A 16,766-nucleotide genomic window follows, 5' to 3' on the forward strand; every position below is an offset into this window, starting at 1 on the left:
TCAGTTTTGATAGTAATAACCTTGAGTAACTCGAAGCATATCACATAAATACACCACAGATGCATAGTTTATTTATGACCTAAGTTGCCTAGGTCTATCCACAGTTTTAAGTGAAAAAGATTCTCTGTTAAAAAGCCAATGCCAGGGGCGCCTGGGTGGCTCAGTGGGTTAAAGCCTCTGCCTTCGGCTCAGGTCATGATCCCAGGGTCCTGGGATCGAGCCCCACATCAGGCTCTCTGCTCAGCAGACAGCCTGCTTCCCCCCCCCCTCTCTCTCTGCTGCCTCTCTGCCTACTTGTGGTCTCTGTCTGTCAAATAAATAAATAAAAAATCTTTAAAAAAAAATTAAAAAAAAAAAAAAAGCCAATGCCAGGGGCGCCTGGGTGGCTCAGTGGGTTAAGGCCTCTGCCTTCACCTCAGGTCATGATCCCAGGTCCTGGGATCGAGCCCCACATCGGGCTCTCTGCTCAGCAGGGAGCCTGCTTCCTCCCCTCTCTCTCTCTGCCTGCCTCTCTGCCTACTTGTGATCTCTCTCTCTCTCTGTCAAATAAATAAAATCTTAAAAAAAAAAAAAAAAGCCAATGCCATACAAGTAGTTGGGTTTACAAGTACTGTTTGCACTGGGAAGATAGATTAGGGAAGGGATGATAGCAGATATGACATGTTTTGAAGGGTCATTACAGGGAAGGATTAAAATTAATTATTTTTCCAGGGGGAAATTAGGACTTTCTGATAGAGCTATCCAGACCTGAAAAGGTTTGTTTCATGAGTATGAATTCCAGTCCCACAAACTGCCATGCCTTGTCAGAGCTCTTGTGGTAAGGACTTGTGTTGGCCCTAAGCTTGTCAGGTGGGACCAATAGATGGTTAGGCCATGAGGAACCTGAAAGTTGCTTGATGCAAATTATTTTGTTGAGATTTTGAAACATCATACGATTTCTTAGGCAGCGTTCTTGAATCTTTTGTTCCTGCCCATAACGCTGTGTGTGATTTTGCTGTTACCTGTCTTATAAATCGATGGTCTTGGCCTTCTAGAAATACATCAGAGTGAATATTTCTTATCTAATTGCTGTTCCACAAAAACAAACAGGTGACTATACTGAGCTTTGTTGGTGTCCTAAACATAAGTCCTCCACCCAAGCCTGAAGTAGGCTAAGAAGCAAAGATTTGATTTGGGGGAAAATGATTACCTATCATAAAAATGTTGACTGCTCTATAAAGTTCCAGTCTTGAGAACTGAATGGAAAATCCCACTTGGCACTCTTTTACCTCAGATGACATGCCAGTGCTTATTGGGGTAAGAAATCCCTCCCCCCCTTTTTTTTAAGATCTTGTTTATTTCAGAGAGAGAGAGAGAGAGCGAGCGAGCGTGTGCGCGAGCACGAGAGGGGGTAGGTTCAGAGGGAGAAGGAAACTCCCTACTGAGCAGGGAGCCCCATGTGGGACTTGATCCCAGGACCCAAGCCAAAGGCAGATGCCTAACAGACTGAACTAACAGGCGTCCCCAAAGTAAGAAATTCTTATGATCAGAATTGAAGTGTTAGAAGAATAGGAAGCGTGGAAATTTTAACCTATGTTAAACAAGCAAGTAACTCTTCCATAAGTTTTTAATTCTAAAATCAAGGATTTTCAGAAGAGTAAATTCACCAAAAATGTAGAAATAAAAATCATAGTATAGCTCTAAATAAGGTCACATGGTTTATGCATTTCAAATTCTTAGAGGCCCTACAGTGTTTCAGGAAGACCATTCGAAGTATTGTTCCCTGAGTTCTTGAAGCAACCCTAAAAGTAAGTTCATGAACTCCAAGAGTTGAGAGAGAAACCTACATGGTTTACTTATCTCCCTTCTAAGAGCAGATGTTTACTCCAAAGTGATTTGTTCCCTGCTTTCCCTATAGTTCAAATGCTTTAAGAATGTGGCTTTATCCATTTTTTAGAAGATAAGCTCCCCAAATGAAACTTCTAAGAAGGAAAAAAAATGTTTAAAGAAAGTACAGTTTTAATATTAGTTAACAGTGCAGTTGAATAAATCAGTTTCACATCTATTATACATCGAGAGCTGTAATACTGTCACAGGTGTTAGAAGATAGAGTACTTTGGACTCTGGCTTTTCTGACCTCTGTGGTTATTGAGCCCAGGGTCTGTTACCAAAGAACCAAAATTATTGGAAACAGAATGACTTTTCCATATTTGAATGTGTAAGAATACATTTTTTTTTTTTGTAAATAAAGATTAAAAGTCAACAGATCTCAAACTTTAAATATCTGGGATTGACATATAGCATTGTACATAGTATTTTTTTTTAACTCATTCAAAACTGGGGTTTTAAGACTCTTTGTGTTGTGTTCATATATCTACTGTTCTGGTGGCTATTAGGATTTTTTTTTTTTTAATTCAAAACTTAGGAATGATTTAGTCTCTTTAGAAAAACTGATTATACTGAATGGAGACTCCAGGTCTGTTGCTGGCAGTTTTAGGTTGAGCTTAACTTTAAACCATTAAAGGTTAAAAAAAAAAAATGGTTGAAAGAACCTACTGAAATGTTCCATCCATTTTAGTCAAGTGCACAAAAATGAGTGTATCCTTTGGCTTGGCTATGACCTCAATGGAGGCGTAGAAGTCAGTGGTGCTGGTGCCAGATTCCTGACTATATTACTGAGGCTGGCAATCTTCTCTTCTAGGAGGTAATTTTTCTTCTCTGCTGTTTTTTGTCGCTGTTCAGTCATTTCCAGAGCTTTCAACAACTGGGCATTTTCAACATACAAGTCCTTCACCACTGTATCTGCTTTAGTATTCTTGCAGAGCTAGAAACAGAACCAGAAACATCTTGACTCCATTTCTGTAATTAAGTTTAAGGGGTGACATTAGGACAGTTGTTCATCAAGGCAAATGACTTCTATTGGTTACATTCTTTTATTTTACAACACAGGTTTAACATCAGACCTGGCATCAGAGATACAAATAGAGCAAATCCACTTCTTCCAAGCTGTTTCTTTGCATGTTTTTAGAAGTCACTAACAAAAAGAACATATCGATATTTGAAGGCTCAAAAATCAAAGTCTTTTTCCACCTAAATAAATGGTTACTGCTTTTTCATTCTCTAAAAAAATATCAGAATATGTTTATAGTTTTTGAGGTATAGAGTATGAACTTTAACTCTGGGAAGCTCAAACATCTGTTAAGAACATTCACAGCTATAACCTCCTGATTATTTTAAACTTTGGTCCATGTATTACATAGAACAGAGGTAAGATCTGGGCAGTTATTTTTCCTTAACTCTTCCCCTTTTGCAAGGTAGAGCTTGCCTAGAAGATATATTTTAATTTTTTAGGGTTAGAAGACAAAGTCTAGGTTGGGCTAGGAAAATTTGTCAGCAGCCTTGGGATAATTTTATTATGGTTCCTATTAATGTATTCCAATCCCCCATTTATGCCTCATTTTACACCCAATTTTAACCAGGATATCTGAAAGTATAGAGGTTTCAGGGAATGAAGAACTGAAACTTAGCTAATTTATTAGCATTTCAAAAGGGTTAACACTGAAGCCCAGGACCCGGATGCCTCTCAGTTGTAACATACTGACCTGTTCTACTGAACTGGCCTAAGACAACTTTTCATCTCTCTCTGCCCCTCCCTTCCTTCCTCCCTTTTAAAAAACACTTTGATGGCTCTTCATCACCTGCAGAATGAAATGCAAACTCCACAGCTCAGCACCTAAGGCTCTCTACCACCCACTCCTCCCTATTGCTCTAGTTTCTTCTGCTTCTTTCAGTATTATATGAACTGTTAATGCCAAAATGTTCGCAGATGTCCACGCCCCATATGTTGCCATAACTGCATGATGTTCCCATAGCCTGGGCTGCCCTTCTCACACTTCTTCATCTGTTTAAATCTTACTCAGCATCAGTACTTGCTTTAAGAGGCCTTCAGGAAACTCACTTTAAACTCCTGAGTTGGATCAAGTACTTCTTCTCTATGTTCCCCTCTGCTGAAGTAGACTCCGTTTTCTTTATTTTTTGCCAAATGCTCAATACCTTGTAAATGAACTATCTTCCACATGGGCAGGATTTTGTTTTGTTCTCTGCTGTATTTCTAGTGCTTAGAACAGGACTTGGCACATAGTAGCTATGTTTTGAATAAGTGAATGATTAAAGGATTGAATAAATGCTTATTGTATAAGACTTTCCTTTCTTTCCATTTTGTGATTAAGACATTGAGCAAAGGAAAATTCCAGTCTACCTCTGCATTAAGGCATTTTCTTGGGCTTCTTCTTCTTTTTATATAACTAGAAAACCACTTGGACAATTTCTGCTCCTGCTCCTCAGTTCTTAATCTCGGTTTCCAAAGCACTACAACACATTCCTATAAAGTAGTCCTTTTTTTTTGCATGTCATCAGATGTTACACAAATACTTTACAAACACAGGACCCACCTGCCAGCAGTAGGTGAAAAGGATCAGTTTATACAGTGGTCCTGGAATTCCGGGTCCCTATTCTAATTCAGAGCACAGCCTTTTGGGGTCTGATTATAGCCATGAGTACTTTTACAGCCATAAGTACTTTTATAGCTGTTGCAAATAGGAAAAGCTAAAGTTCCACTTATTATCCCCCCATTTTACCAACGTAAATTTTGTGTTTACTTAAATTGAATGTTTCCGGTCTTGGGCAAATAAAAAAATCTACAAAAATTAAATTTGAGCTGAACTTTGTTAGGAATTAATTTGTTAGGTCCGCATCAGTCTCTGTCAGCAAACGTACATTTTTAAAATTGTGGACCAACCTGCCTTAAAAGAGCTTTGGGAGAATAATGCAGAATACAGAATTCATGCTTCTGGAGTGGTATGGGGGAAGAGTGAGTCCTAAATTCAGCTATATACATTTGTAGTAGCATTTGCCTTTATTCGACAGCAAAAGTGAATGAGTTAATGGCGATAAAGGAATGGAAAGCTGGAGTTAAAAGTGGAATGTGAGGTGGGCGGGTAGAGGTGACCCGGGAGGCTCACTTGTTCTTTGAGCTGATTCACTTTCTCCTGAAGAAGCCTTTTCACCAGTTTCAGTTTCTGTTCAACTTCCATCATTCGTTCCTCCATGACCGTTACCAGTTGCTCCTGACTTCCCTGAAGGGAAGAACAGAAAAGGGTATTATCATTGGAAAATCATGCCATACTGGAAAGAAAACACTAATAATTTATTTTTTCCCACAAGATGCCTAGACAAAGGACAGGAAATGTTTGCCTTTGGAACTGGAAGGGTGGATTTCTGGTGAAATGGGGGTTCTGAACACTGGGGTTGCACATTAGGAAAGAAACGCTATCAGAGAAAGAATCAAAGATTAAAAAAAAAATCTTACCTGTGTTACCATCTTCCCCTGAGATAAAGCAATATTCTTAAAACCCAGAATTTAGTACCTGTGTGCATCTCTTCCAGTAAAATAGGTATCCAAAGTAAATTAAGCTATGGTTATCAAACTTCCATCTGTGACTGGGGCCTTTGCCATACTGTGGGTCTCTCAAGAATAAAACAAACAGAACAAAGCCAATCGGCTTGCAATGTGTGTGTCCATTTCTCCTGCATGGAATGGCTGGTTACTAGAAGGGTGTTAGTGTTCCTTTCCTCGTAACAAACAGCTTCTTCCTGCCAGTTACTGTAGTCAGTGGTTCCCAGTTTGCTTGTCAGTGTGAAGCAAACATGCGTACTGGAGGTTGGGTTTATCCTAAAAGATGTAAAATCAGGAATCCTCTCTGCCTCCATGACTCCTAGGTAGAACAATAGGGGAGAAGACCCTGGCTGTTCCTTCTCTCCCCACATAACAGTGATGGATTTAAGGAGTTGTGTGGGGTTTGGAAAGCCCGAGGACCCAGGGAGAGACTCAGTACTACCAACTGCCCCTCCCGGCAGGCTGCTAAAATGTCCACATAAGAAATTTGAGATTTTAAAAGGTTCTTCAAATGTTTAAGCAAAACTCAGGTGTTAATGGCTGATAGTATTATTCCTTTTAAAAGCACGCAGAATGACCAAACATGGGTTGAGAGCCAACATTGGTTGGGATAAAATAATAGCATTTATTCAGATAAAAGCAACTAAACCATGTGATGATTTGAAGACAAAAACTGTAGTAGGCAGAAGTCTAATGCAGAAAGTAAACCTCAAGAAATCAGGCCTTGACCACATCTAGCTCTAAAAAACACTCTTTTAAAAGCTATAATGGCTTTTTAAATTTCAAACATAAACGGAAAATGCCTAATTTCTACTTGCCTAAAAAAAAACAAAACAAAGCAAAGCAACAACAACAACAACAAACCGTAACAGATAACTCAAAGAACACAGAACACGGCAAAAGGGGAAAGAGGAAAAACAAAGGCAGTCATATATTTAAAATTTATTTTATTGTTTTGTCAAAATTTTCCTTTTTTCCTGTCAAAAAAGCATTATACATCTTATACAAAACAGTATAAATAACCCAAATTTTCTTCAAATTCCATATATAAAAGTAGTACCTCTCGTTAAAAATAGTTACAGCATATGGAATGAGAAAATAGAATACATCCTTTTAAGAATCTCAAGTCCACACTCTTTAAATGGTATAAATAAAACGATTCAAAACAAGCTTAAGTTTGTGAATTTGATTCACAAAATCTGTCATTTCTACATTAATAAATAAGAGACATAATACTGCAAAGGCATAAAAATAAAAATAAAAATTTAAAAGAGCACTTGATTCCAAAACGTTTTTCAGCTTATGTGTGTGTGGGGGGGGGGGGGTGTGGGTGTGTGCACTGAGTATCTGCCAGGGTAAGAAATGTCAGCAAAAGCAGCCCAGTTTTCACAGGTGCCCAATCCTTCTGTAGGAATCTGCGTGCACTGCTCGCTGCTCCGGTAGCAAGGCCTAGAGAAAGAAGGCAAGTGGTACACTTCACCCTGATGTCAAGATTATGTTTTGGGAGGAGTCTAAATTCACACATTTATAATGCAAACAGTTTTTAAAAGCACACACATTAACACTCCATCTGCAAGCAAAGCAACACAGAGGCAGGAGAAATCATCACTCCACACAGGCAAGGTGCAGATTCTAATAATGTTCTGTCATCTTCAAATTCGTGTCAACTCCGTTCTAACAGAGAAGTAGGAGAGTGGGCAGTGGCGTTCTAGTGAGAACAATAAGCAGTCCACTCTGCTGTTGGCTGGAGAAATTTTTTTCTCTGTACAAAAATCTTAACAGGTTTTGTCCTCCTAATCCTGAAGTAATTGGAGTAAAAGGATACCATTTTTAAACACTGGCAGGTGGGGTGGAAAAGCATGCTCTGAAAACAGTGTATATGAGAAAGCAGTGGATAAAGTCTTCCCCTAATCCTTTGGTTTAAAATGTCTGTCAAAAAGTGAGGTCAAGATGGGATGGGGAAGGGAGACAAACCATAAGAGTCTCCTAATCTCAGGAAACAAACTGAGGGTTGCTGGAGGGGAGGGCTGTGGGAGGGGGAGGAGTGGCTGGGTGATGGATACTGGGGAGTAGGGTATGTGCTAAGGTGAGCGCTGTGAGTTGTGTAAGACTGATAAGTCACAGATCTGCACCACTGAAACGAATGACACATTATATATTAAAAAAACTGAGGTCAAGGTTTTATAATTCAGTTCTGTAACTGTTGAATTGTTGAAGCATCTGTTCAATACCCCACCGGCACAGCTTTACTATGGGAAACTGAAGTGGAATAGCAGAAACTTCCAAAAACGTGGATTTTTAAAGCACAAAAGACAAAAATAATTTTAAGGTTTGTTTGAAAGCAGAGCTGACAGAAGCGTATCATGACAGAGCATAGCTATCTACTACTAGAAGGGGAAGACAGAACTGCTTCAAGAGTATAATTATGGTGCTAATTTGACTTGTAAAGCCACTTTGAGAGGATTACAGAAAAGGAGGTGGGGAAATTCCTTATGAAAAGTCAACTGAGAGAAAACAGAAGAAAAGCATCCAAACCAGAACGAATTCAGAATTATACAGACTAAGGAGTATTTTTTAACTTTATTCCTAGTTCTGAATAAACAAATTGGGCAAGCAAAAAGTGTTAAGAGACTTCTGAAAAAGCTTGACTATGAATGAAGCACTTTAAGAGAAGTATTTGAAAACCCAGGTAGTATCACATTGTGTCTGCAGCGAGCTAGGGTAATGCTACTTCAAAGGAAAGGGGGAAAGATGTTCCTTTTCTTAAAAAGAGGGTTTCAAACTCATCATTTGCACTTGAATTCTGTAATATTTTTGGCATCAGACAAATGTCAAGTCAAAAAAACTTGGTCCGTTCGGTCAGTTGTACATTATGCTCAGGTGATCTTGAAACTTCATCAATTACGAAGGTGCAATTGAGACCCACAACACTCTGTTACCTAGCTTGGAAGCTGAAAGCACAAGAGCATCACTGCAAAAACACCAAAACCAAACCCCAAAATAACACTGCAGTTCTGCGGATTTGTCCTACAGGAAAGGTGGAGCTCTCTGACAGAGATTTCGGTTCTCTGCCCGCACCCCAGAATGGGTACAACTTTCCTATAAACAGGCCAAATTCCGCGAGCTGAGTTAGCTGGCAGGGAAGAAAGAGCCTCGTACCTGTGGTGTGTTGGTTTCGGAGGTCCTGTTTTCAAGTTCCTCCTGCAGGCACTGGTTTATCCTCTCTGCCTGCAGCAGCTGGTGTTGAAGCTGCAGAAACTGCTCCCTGGGCACCATTGGACAGGCTTGCTGCTGGTGCAGCTGGAGATCCCAGGCGTGAGGGGACGGGCTAAGCGTCACAGTGGACCTCAGGTGCTGCTTCTGGAGGACAAAGGCAAAGCCCGGGTCAGCGGTGCTGCGTCCCAGCACAGCGCTACTCTTAAAAGTGTCAAGCAGAGTGAATGAAGCTGACGGATTCAGTAACGGCCTCTCAGACCCCCTGATAACTTGAAAACAGGACAGTACGTGACTGGAGTAGAAGTAATGGGAAGCATCGTTTTCCTTAGGAGATAATACAGTTTTTGACTTGAAACACTGTACTTCCTCACTCTTGAGGGACTCTAAAGGCATGAGGTACATGATATACATAGTGTGTCTAAATTCTACCTCACTGTCTCCTTATACTAGAATGTTTAATTACGCCACTTTAAACAAACGAAACACAGGGTTGGAGTAAGCGAAGGGGAGAAGGTGATGATGCTTTAGGATTTTGCCACTTTACTTACCATTCATAAAGATTCTTAAAAGCAAATGTTCAGGGACCACCTATTTTCCAGGATAGCCACAGAACCTCCTATCTAAAATTATTTGACCCCATTTTAGTTTACCAACGTTAAACTCTTAAACAGCACTGTAAGATAAGCAATTCTGGGACAAAGCGGGGATATCCGAGAAGCCCCTGGGGAACTGAAGTACGTGGAACAGAAGTATTTGTTCAAGACAATGAGGAAATGGTATGTGAATCACATGCCAAAGCTGGGGAGAGGAAAAAGGAGGAGAACACACTGCATTTGGCCAGGGAGGCATGCCCCTTCCTATCTATCGACACATTCAGCAGACACAGGACTCCACAGAAGGCATGCAATGAACGTGACCAGGTACCAGACTCAAGCAGCAGCTCCTCCAGGCTTGTGAGAAGGGAAAAAGGCCCTCCAAGACACAACTCTAATTAAACGTTATGAAACTTCAGAGCCACTATCCATTTCCTGAAATCTAAACTTCAGAGGTGGGAGAGGACCCATTTTGAAATTTTCTAGTTGTAGACTCAGAAACCCACCATTTTATTTTCAGGAATAAAAAATAGAATTTTGATCCCATGATTTTATACCAGCAGGATGATTTTCTTCAGGTAGGTCTTCAAATACGGAGGGAAATCCTGGTATACATGTAAACAGAGACCTATTCCATAGTCAAAGCAAGATGAAAATGAATATTGGCTCTTATGTATTTACTGTCACAATCAGTAGAAATGATTATGTGAACAAGGAGGCTAATGAGATATCTCCATGCTATGAAATTCATTGAAAGAGAACGTTCTACCTTCACACACTATCTCAGGCAGAGAACTGCACCCTTCTCTGCTAGTTCCAACCACAGACTTCTAGGTAGGTTAGCCACAGATAAAACAGAAACAAAAGAAAATTACAGGAGTCATAAAAAGAGGAAGAAAAGTATGAGTTATAAAAAGAGAACAGTTAAAACTGGGTATATTATATACCCAAACGTGTGCTCTAGTCCGTAAGAACTTACAAGGGACCAACATTTACATTTCTCTGTGAATCAGTTTCGCAGACCTTAAAATGTCTCATCGCTCTACTCCTGTAACTGCTTCTTCACCTACTGTGGTTTGGTTAGTTTGTGAACTTACCACCCTTACCTCCACCTATCCCTAAAGAATTATTTAGAACATTCCAGGTCCAGTCTGGATGGATCAGATACTAAGTTCTTTTATAGTTTATATTCTGCATCTCTAAATGGCAATTTTGTTGCTCAAGTGTTGGAACCGTTGGCTAAGGCAGAGCTGAGAACTGCTGATACAGACTGTAACCCTTTTCCTGAACATTCACATTGAATTGTTTATAGAACATTGCCTCATGTCACTGAAAAAGCCCTGGAGTGGGAATAGAAGATCCCAGATCACTAGATGAAGAAATGGAAGAATTTAATTGCCCTAGGCTATGGAGGCTATGGGTATGTATTGTATTAGCTCAGTGACTACTTTTTTTTTTTTAATTTTTTCATTTTTTCAGCATAACAATATTCATTATTTTTGCACCACACCCAGTGCTCCATGCAATCCGTGCCCTCTACAATACCCACCACCTTTTTTTTTTTTTTTTTTAAGATTTTATTTTTAAGTAAAATCTCTACACTCAACACAGGGCTCAAACTCAGAGCTGCACACTCCAATGACTGAGCCAGCCAGGGGCCCCTAGGTCAGTGACATGTAAACTGGCATACAAGGATGAGGAGAAACTCCTTCCCGCGAGGGAGGGCATACACCAGATCAGAATGGCCTAGAAAGCTTTTCTTAAAATCCTCCGATACCAGAGATTCTGATGGAGGAACATCTCCCCGCCTGCCGCTTGCTCCTCACCCAAACCCAGTGAGAATCCCTGCCAAGTGAGAGGAATGTACCTATCTCTCAGGTGAGGTGGGCATAAAAAAATGGTATGAAAACTACCATACGTGCCCCAAAGTGGCCTAATTTATAGATAGCAGAACATAAATAAGAACCTGTTTTGTAGGGCTAGCATGATGGGGAGAGTTACTGCTTAATGGTTAGAGTGTTTGAGGTGATGCAAAAGTTTTAGAAGTAGTGGTGATGGCTGTAGAACACTGTGAATGTAATTCATTCATGCTGCTGAATTTTAAAATGGCAAATTTTGTTATGTAAATACCAAAGTCATAAAATTATACTTTAAATAGGTGTGCTTATATGGTATATGACTTACATGTTAAATTTGTATCGGTCTATACAGAGTTAATAGCTCTCCTATTGCCTAAAAAAGTTTCATTAGAATAGTGTTTCATTAGAAAAGATGTTCTTTTCAGTGTTCCAATGGAAAATTCATGCCTTTTCTTTATTCAGCTCTGATGCCAGGAACATTCAATTTGCCTCATTCATGAGCAAATATTTACTCTTCAATTGAGGAGAAAAATAATGAAGGGAAATTGGTTATGATGGCTAATCATGTAAAGCGGAGTTAGGAAGAGAGAGGGGTTTCTGAGGCCGGCAAGAGCGGGTGGGAGAAGAGCGGGCCTGCTGGCAGAACATTTGGAGAGGCTCTCCCAGTGACTAAGTATACCCTGTTACTGTTCAGTTTGGGACGAGACATGTGGAGCTTAGCTTCAGATCTCTTATTCATCACAATATATAATTATTTCATCAGAAAGCATGTCTACATCAAAACATAGCCTGCAGCTTAAGCGCTGAACACATTTATTATATGCTGTCAGAGAAAGAAAAAAAATGGTTTGGATTTCACTATTTATAGTTTAATCTCCCTATTAGTGAATAAATCAGAGAACATAAAATTGGCAGAAACCTCAGTGGTCATTTAAATGCCAGTATGACATATCTGCCCGTATTTCACGTTTAAAAAACATTTATTTAAAGCTACTTCTGGGGCGCTGGGTGGCTCAGTGGGTTAAAGCCTCTGCCTTCCGCTCAGGTCATGATCCCAGAGTCCTGGGATCGAGGCTGAATCGGGTTCTCTGCTCAGCGGGGAGCCTGCTTCCTCCTCTCTCTCTGACTGCCTCTCTGCCTACTTGTGATCTATCTCTCTGTCAAATAAATAAAATAAAATCTTAAAAAAAAAAAAGCTACTTCTGCATGTGTCCAGCTTCATAAAAGATTTAAATCTCTCTCATCGTCTAATTCTGGCTCTAAAATATTTGTATACCTAGTACTTTCTAAGAGCACAAAAAGACATTTCCTACCCATGCCTCTCTACCTTAAATAAACTTTACAGCTCACTACATGACATGTTCATCTACCCAAGCCAAAAATCTTGGTGCAATTTTTACTTATTAAGGAGGGATTGTACGTAAGTTGTTTTAGATCCTAAAATTGCATTTATATTCAGAAAGCGATCTAGAAACTCAGTGTCCAAGCTGAAAAGTTTTACAAGTCCATTTTTGTATTGAACAGATTACCCCTCACAAGGCCGTGCTGAGTTTCGAATGTAGTAATGCACAGTGACAGCACTTGAAGATTAAGCTTCTAAATGCTAATGCTCCCAAATTCCCTCCATGGATTTCCTAACTAAAAAGGCTGTTAGCAATCCCATCTGTAAAACACTACAACGGGGGAGGTATTAGGAAACTGTTATAACCCAAGGAGTGGGGTTGGGGGAGGGGGAGCTCTGGACCTCCTGGCCAAGATCAGACCAAGTCCCCACCACCTGAATTTGTGGAGGTCTGTGTCCTTCCTTGCATTTTAGGACAGTCAACATTATTCCTTCCTCTGTGAACAACTATGAATCCCTGTGACTATGTAATGAGCAAAAATGACTATCAGTCTTGGTAAGACAAACCAAAGAATTCAGCTTGGTGGCATACTTTTCCACTTTTCTTCATAATCAGAATTCAATGCTAGGTTAGCCTCTCCCAACAAATGTCACATCCATGGATTAAAATATTCTTCATAGCTAAGGCCAGCTGCTTAAAAACTTACCTCCATTAGCTGCTCGTCCAGTTTTACTTGTTTCTTTTTCAGGCCTTCATTTTCCAAATGAATTGTTTCTAGTTCTCTTTCAAGGGAATTCATCTGACTGACCTGCTAAAAAATAAAAAAATTCCCTTTAAAAAAGCCAAATCCTTGGATTGCTCTACTTTATTTTGACAAATTTGTGCTAGTCAGAAATCTTAACCCTTGGAAGAAAGCAGAGTTCACTCAGTGAAGGAAAACAACAATATAATTGAGTGCATTGGTTACATTTAAGTAGGATAGTGTTTTTTGTTTTTGTTTTTTAAGATTTTATTTATTTGTCAGAGCACAAGCAGGGGGAGCGGCAGGGAGAGGGAGAAGCAGGCTCCCTGCTGAGCAAGGAGCCTGATAAGGGGCTCTATCCCAGGACCCTAGGATCATGACCTGAGCTGAAGGCAGATGCTTAACAGACTGAGCCAACCAGGTGTCCCTAGGATAGTTTTTAATCACCACTGCTTATGTGGAACAGATTCCAGAAGGCACTTGGCTTTCAAACTTCAGTGCCACCCACTATACAAAATATATCCAGGACATAAGCCCACGCCCATAACCAGTTATAAGTACATATCCCTGAAAGAAAGCTTTCATGAAATGAAATTTATCCTTATCATGAGCCATGTACTCTGATACTTCCTAGCATATTTTATTAATAAAAAAGGCTGAATCACAAAATTTCATGACCCCCTACTATGGAGTTGCAGTGGGAAAAACGTTGTCTTTAAGGCAAAGCTTATTTATTCTTTTTTAGGATTTTATTTATTTGACAGAGACACAGTGAGAGAGGGAACACAAGCAGGGGGAGTGGGAGAGGGAGAAGCAGGCTCCCTGTGGAGCAGGGAGCCCAATGTGGGGCTCGATCCCAGTACCCCAGGATCATGACCTGAGCAGAAGGCAGATGCTTAAAGACTGAGCCACGCAGGGGCCCTAAGGCAAAGTTTAAAGTTTTAAATCAGAGAGTACATAAAACCTGAGTTGGAGAATTCCATTCTCAATTTTAAAGATGAAATTTGAAGATTTCGTGAGTATCCATTTTTGGAATTCTCTATTATAGGAGGACTTCAATGAGCTATGTGATCCTGGAATTCAGAATATTGCTAAGCAGAAAATACAGGACACTTCTAGAATGCTGATTTTGGTTTCTATCAAAAAGAGCTGAGGAGAGGAGCAAGAATTGTTAGAAGCGTAATCTTCTCAGGTTAAAACTACCATTAGAGGGGCGCCTGGGTGGCTCAGTGGGTTAAAGTCTCCGCCTTCGGCTCAGGTCATGATCCCAGGGTCCTGGAATCGAGCCCCGCATCGGGCGCTCTGCTCAGCAGGGAGCCTGCTTTCTCCTCTCTCTCCCTCTGCCTGCCTCTCTGCCTACTTGTGATCTCTCTGTGTCAAATAAATAAATAAAATCTTTAAAAAAAAAAAACAAAAAACTACCATTAGACTTTTCCCTTAGCAGCTGGATGAAACCCTTTATCTTTCTGAAAAGTTTACTTGAATGTACCTAAAATTGAATGGTATCTCCCCCTTGAGAGCACAAACCAGTCTTCTTACTGCCTATGGTCATGATAAATTTTACAAACTTAAAAGTTTCATACAATTTTTATAACAGAAGTAATTGACTGTTCATCATTCTTCCCATAATTTTTACACAAACCATAATTTTCAGAAGAGGAAGGTAACATTGAAAACTCTGGGTTTTAGTTTAGAAGAAAAAAAACAAGTTAACAACAAGAACTCCTAGGGTAACATTGGTTTTAGAACTCTTACTTCATGGAACAAAGTACAGAAAGCAAACCGAGTGATGCCACTGAGGTTCAACCACGTGGTAATCAACCTCCAAGATGGTCCCTCCTGATCTCCACCCCCTTCCTGGGGTTCACACCATTGCATAGTTTTCCTGTAACAGGGTCAGTCTGTGTGACCGAAGGAAGACAGCAGAAATGATGGTGTGTCACTTTCACGATTAGCTTATAAAAGGCTCTACAACTTCTGGGATCTTTCTCCTGTCACTGCTATGTCCTGGGAAAAGGCCCGGGTAGTGAGGAGCTGAGGCCTCTGGTAATCAGCCAGCAGGGAACAGAAGCCTCCTCATAACCATTACATTATTGAACTTGGAAGCAGAACCTCTAGTACTTCAGAAGCCTTCAGATAAATGCAGTCCCAGCTGATACGTGGACTGCAACCCTGTGAGCCCCACAGGCAGAACCACTCAGCTAAGCTGCTTCTGAATTCCCCACCCCCAGAGACACTGAGACAACAGACGTGTGTTGTTTTAATTTGTTACACAGCAATGGGTAACTAATAACATACTAAGATGTTTCTAATATTCAGGATATATACACTTAAAAATAGATTTCACTAACTTAAAAGGGCTATAGTACTACTGAAGATGATTAACCATCTTCATTATGAATATTAAACTGCTCCTATCTATCGCTAAATCAGAAAGAACTATGCTACTATTTGATAAGATCACAAAAGTATAGAAAGATGGAAGAACCAAAATAGTCCACTGGAATCATTTCCCTAGAAGCCTGCAGGCAAAGAAACCTATGCATGGGGACACATCATGGTAAGGACATAGACACATGGTATAAAGTCTTAAAACTCACTTTCTTATTAGTAGGAGATTGTTCCTTTTGAAACTGTTCACATTCTCTCTTTAAGCTCAACTTCTCTTGCTCTATGGGCTTCACAGTACCTGATGGGTTTAGATGTTTTTGGTGCTTGAGGGGAAGAAGGTTGGATTCTAGCTGACGGACCTAACAAGAACGTATGTGAGAGGAAGAAATGTTAATCTAGTCATCCAGCAAGAAAGAAAAAAAATGAACATAAGAAAATTTTTTTTCACCCTTGGGTTTTGTTGTATCAAAAATGCTTTTTTTTTCCCCCAGTTAAGTCTGCCAATTCTTTTTTTTTTTTTATTCTATTTATTTATTTGAAAGACAGAGTTGGGGAGACAGAGAGAGAGAGAAAGACTCCTCACTGAGCAGGGAGCCCAACATGGGGCCCGATTCCAGAACCCTGAGGTCATGACCCAAGTCAAAGGCAGACGCTTAACTGACTTGAGCCACCTAGTTGCCCCAAATCTGTCAATTCTTGAAGTCTGCTTTTTTGCATTTCAAAAAATCCTTCTGGGGAAATCGATTTTTAGTCTGGCTGGGTGTAAAACTCCAACCCTGTAAGGATCAGACTGAGACACGGGGGACCTCTGAATCTACCAAACTACAGGGAGTCGAATAGTGTGACGTGGCTGTCGCAAAAACAGATGTAGTCCTAGGCATGTTCTGACAGAAGCATAGCTTTTAGGAGTCAATGAGGTGACAGTCCCTTCCACTTTGTCTTGGACTGTTCACACCTGAAACAATGCATTTATATCAACCAAGTTCCATGAGGAAAGCGACCCCGTCTGTCTTGTCGACACTGCACCTTCTGTGAGCGCAGTCTCGGGCACAGAGCAGGTCTTCTAAATGACTCTGTGGCTCTTCTGAGAGTTCTTTCTTAAAAGAGGTGTTTCAGCAGAGTTGGTCAACTGCTTAGTGGAAGAAAAGAATATAAACATCGGTGGCTAGAAAAGCCCCTCTTCAGAGA

At 40.3% G+C, this 16,766-nt stretch overlaps 1 protein-coding gene across 7 annotated transcripts in view; it reads right to left on the reverse strand.

The window, feature by feature from the left end:
* Positions 1-2,292: 2,292 nt before the first annotated feature.
* Positions 2,293-16,766, reverse strand: part of NIN (ninein) — a 94,142-nt gene continuing 79,668 nt past the window's right edge. For 2 of the 7 annotated variants that reach the window (XM_047737947.1, XM_047737948.1), the window contains 5 exons: positions 15,788-15,937; positions 13,152-13,256; positions 8,594-8,794; positions 5,001-5,114; positions 2,293-2,803 (listed from right to left, as the gene is read on the reverse strand). In XM_047737947.1, the coding sequence (XP_047593903.1) occupies positions 2,594-2,803; positions 5,001-5,114; positions 8,594-8,794; positions 13,152-13,256; positions 15,788-15,937 (780 nt within the window). In that variant the 3' untranslated portion in view covers positions 2,293-2,593. Of the gene's footprint in view, positions 2,804-2,901; positions 5,115-5,177; positions 6,884-8,593; positions 8,795-13,151; positions 13,257-15,787; positions 15,938-16,766 lie in introns of those variants that run through there. The other 5 variants (XM_047737949.1, XM_047737951.1, XM_047737954.1 and 2 more) reach the window with 5 other exon arrangements.

The sequence above is a fragment of the Lutra lutra genome, chromosome 7 (genome assembly GCF_902655055.1).
Source record: "Lutra lutra chromosome 7, mLutLut1.2, whole genome shotgun sequence".
Taxonomy (NCBI): domain Eukaryota; kingdom Metazoa; phylum Chordata; class Mammalia; order Carnivora; family Mustelidae; genus Lutra; species Lutra lutra.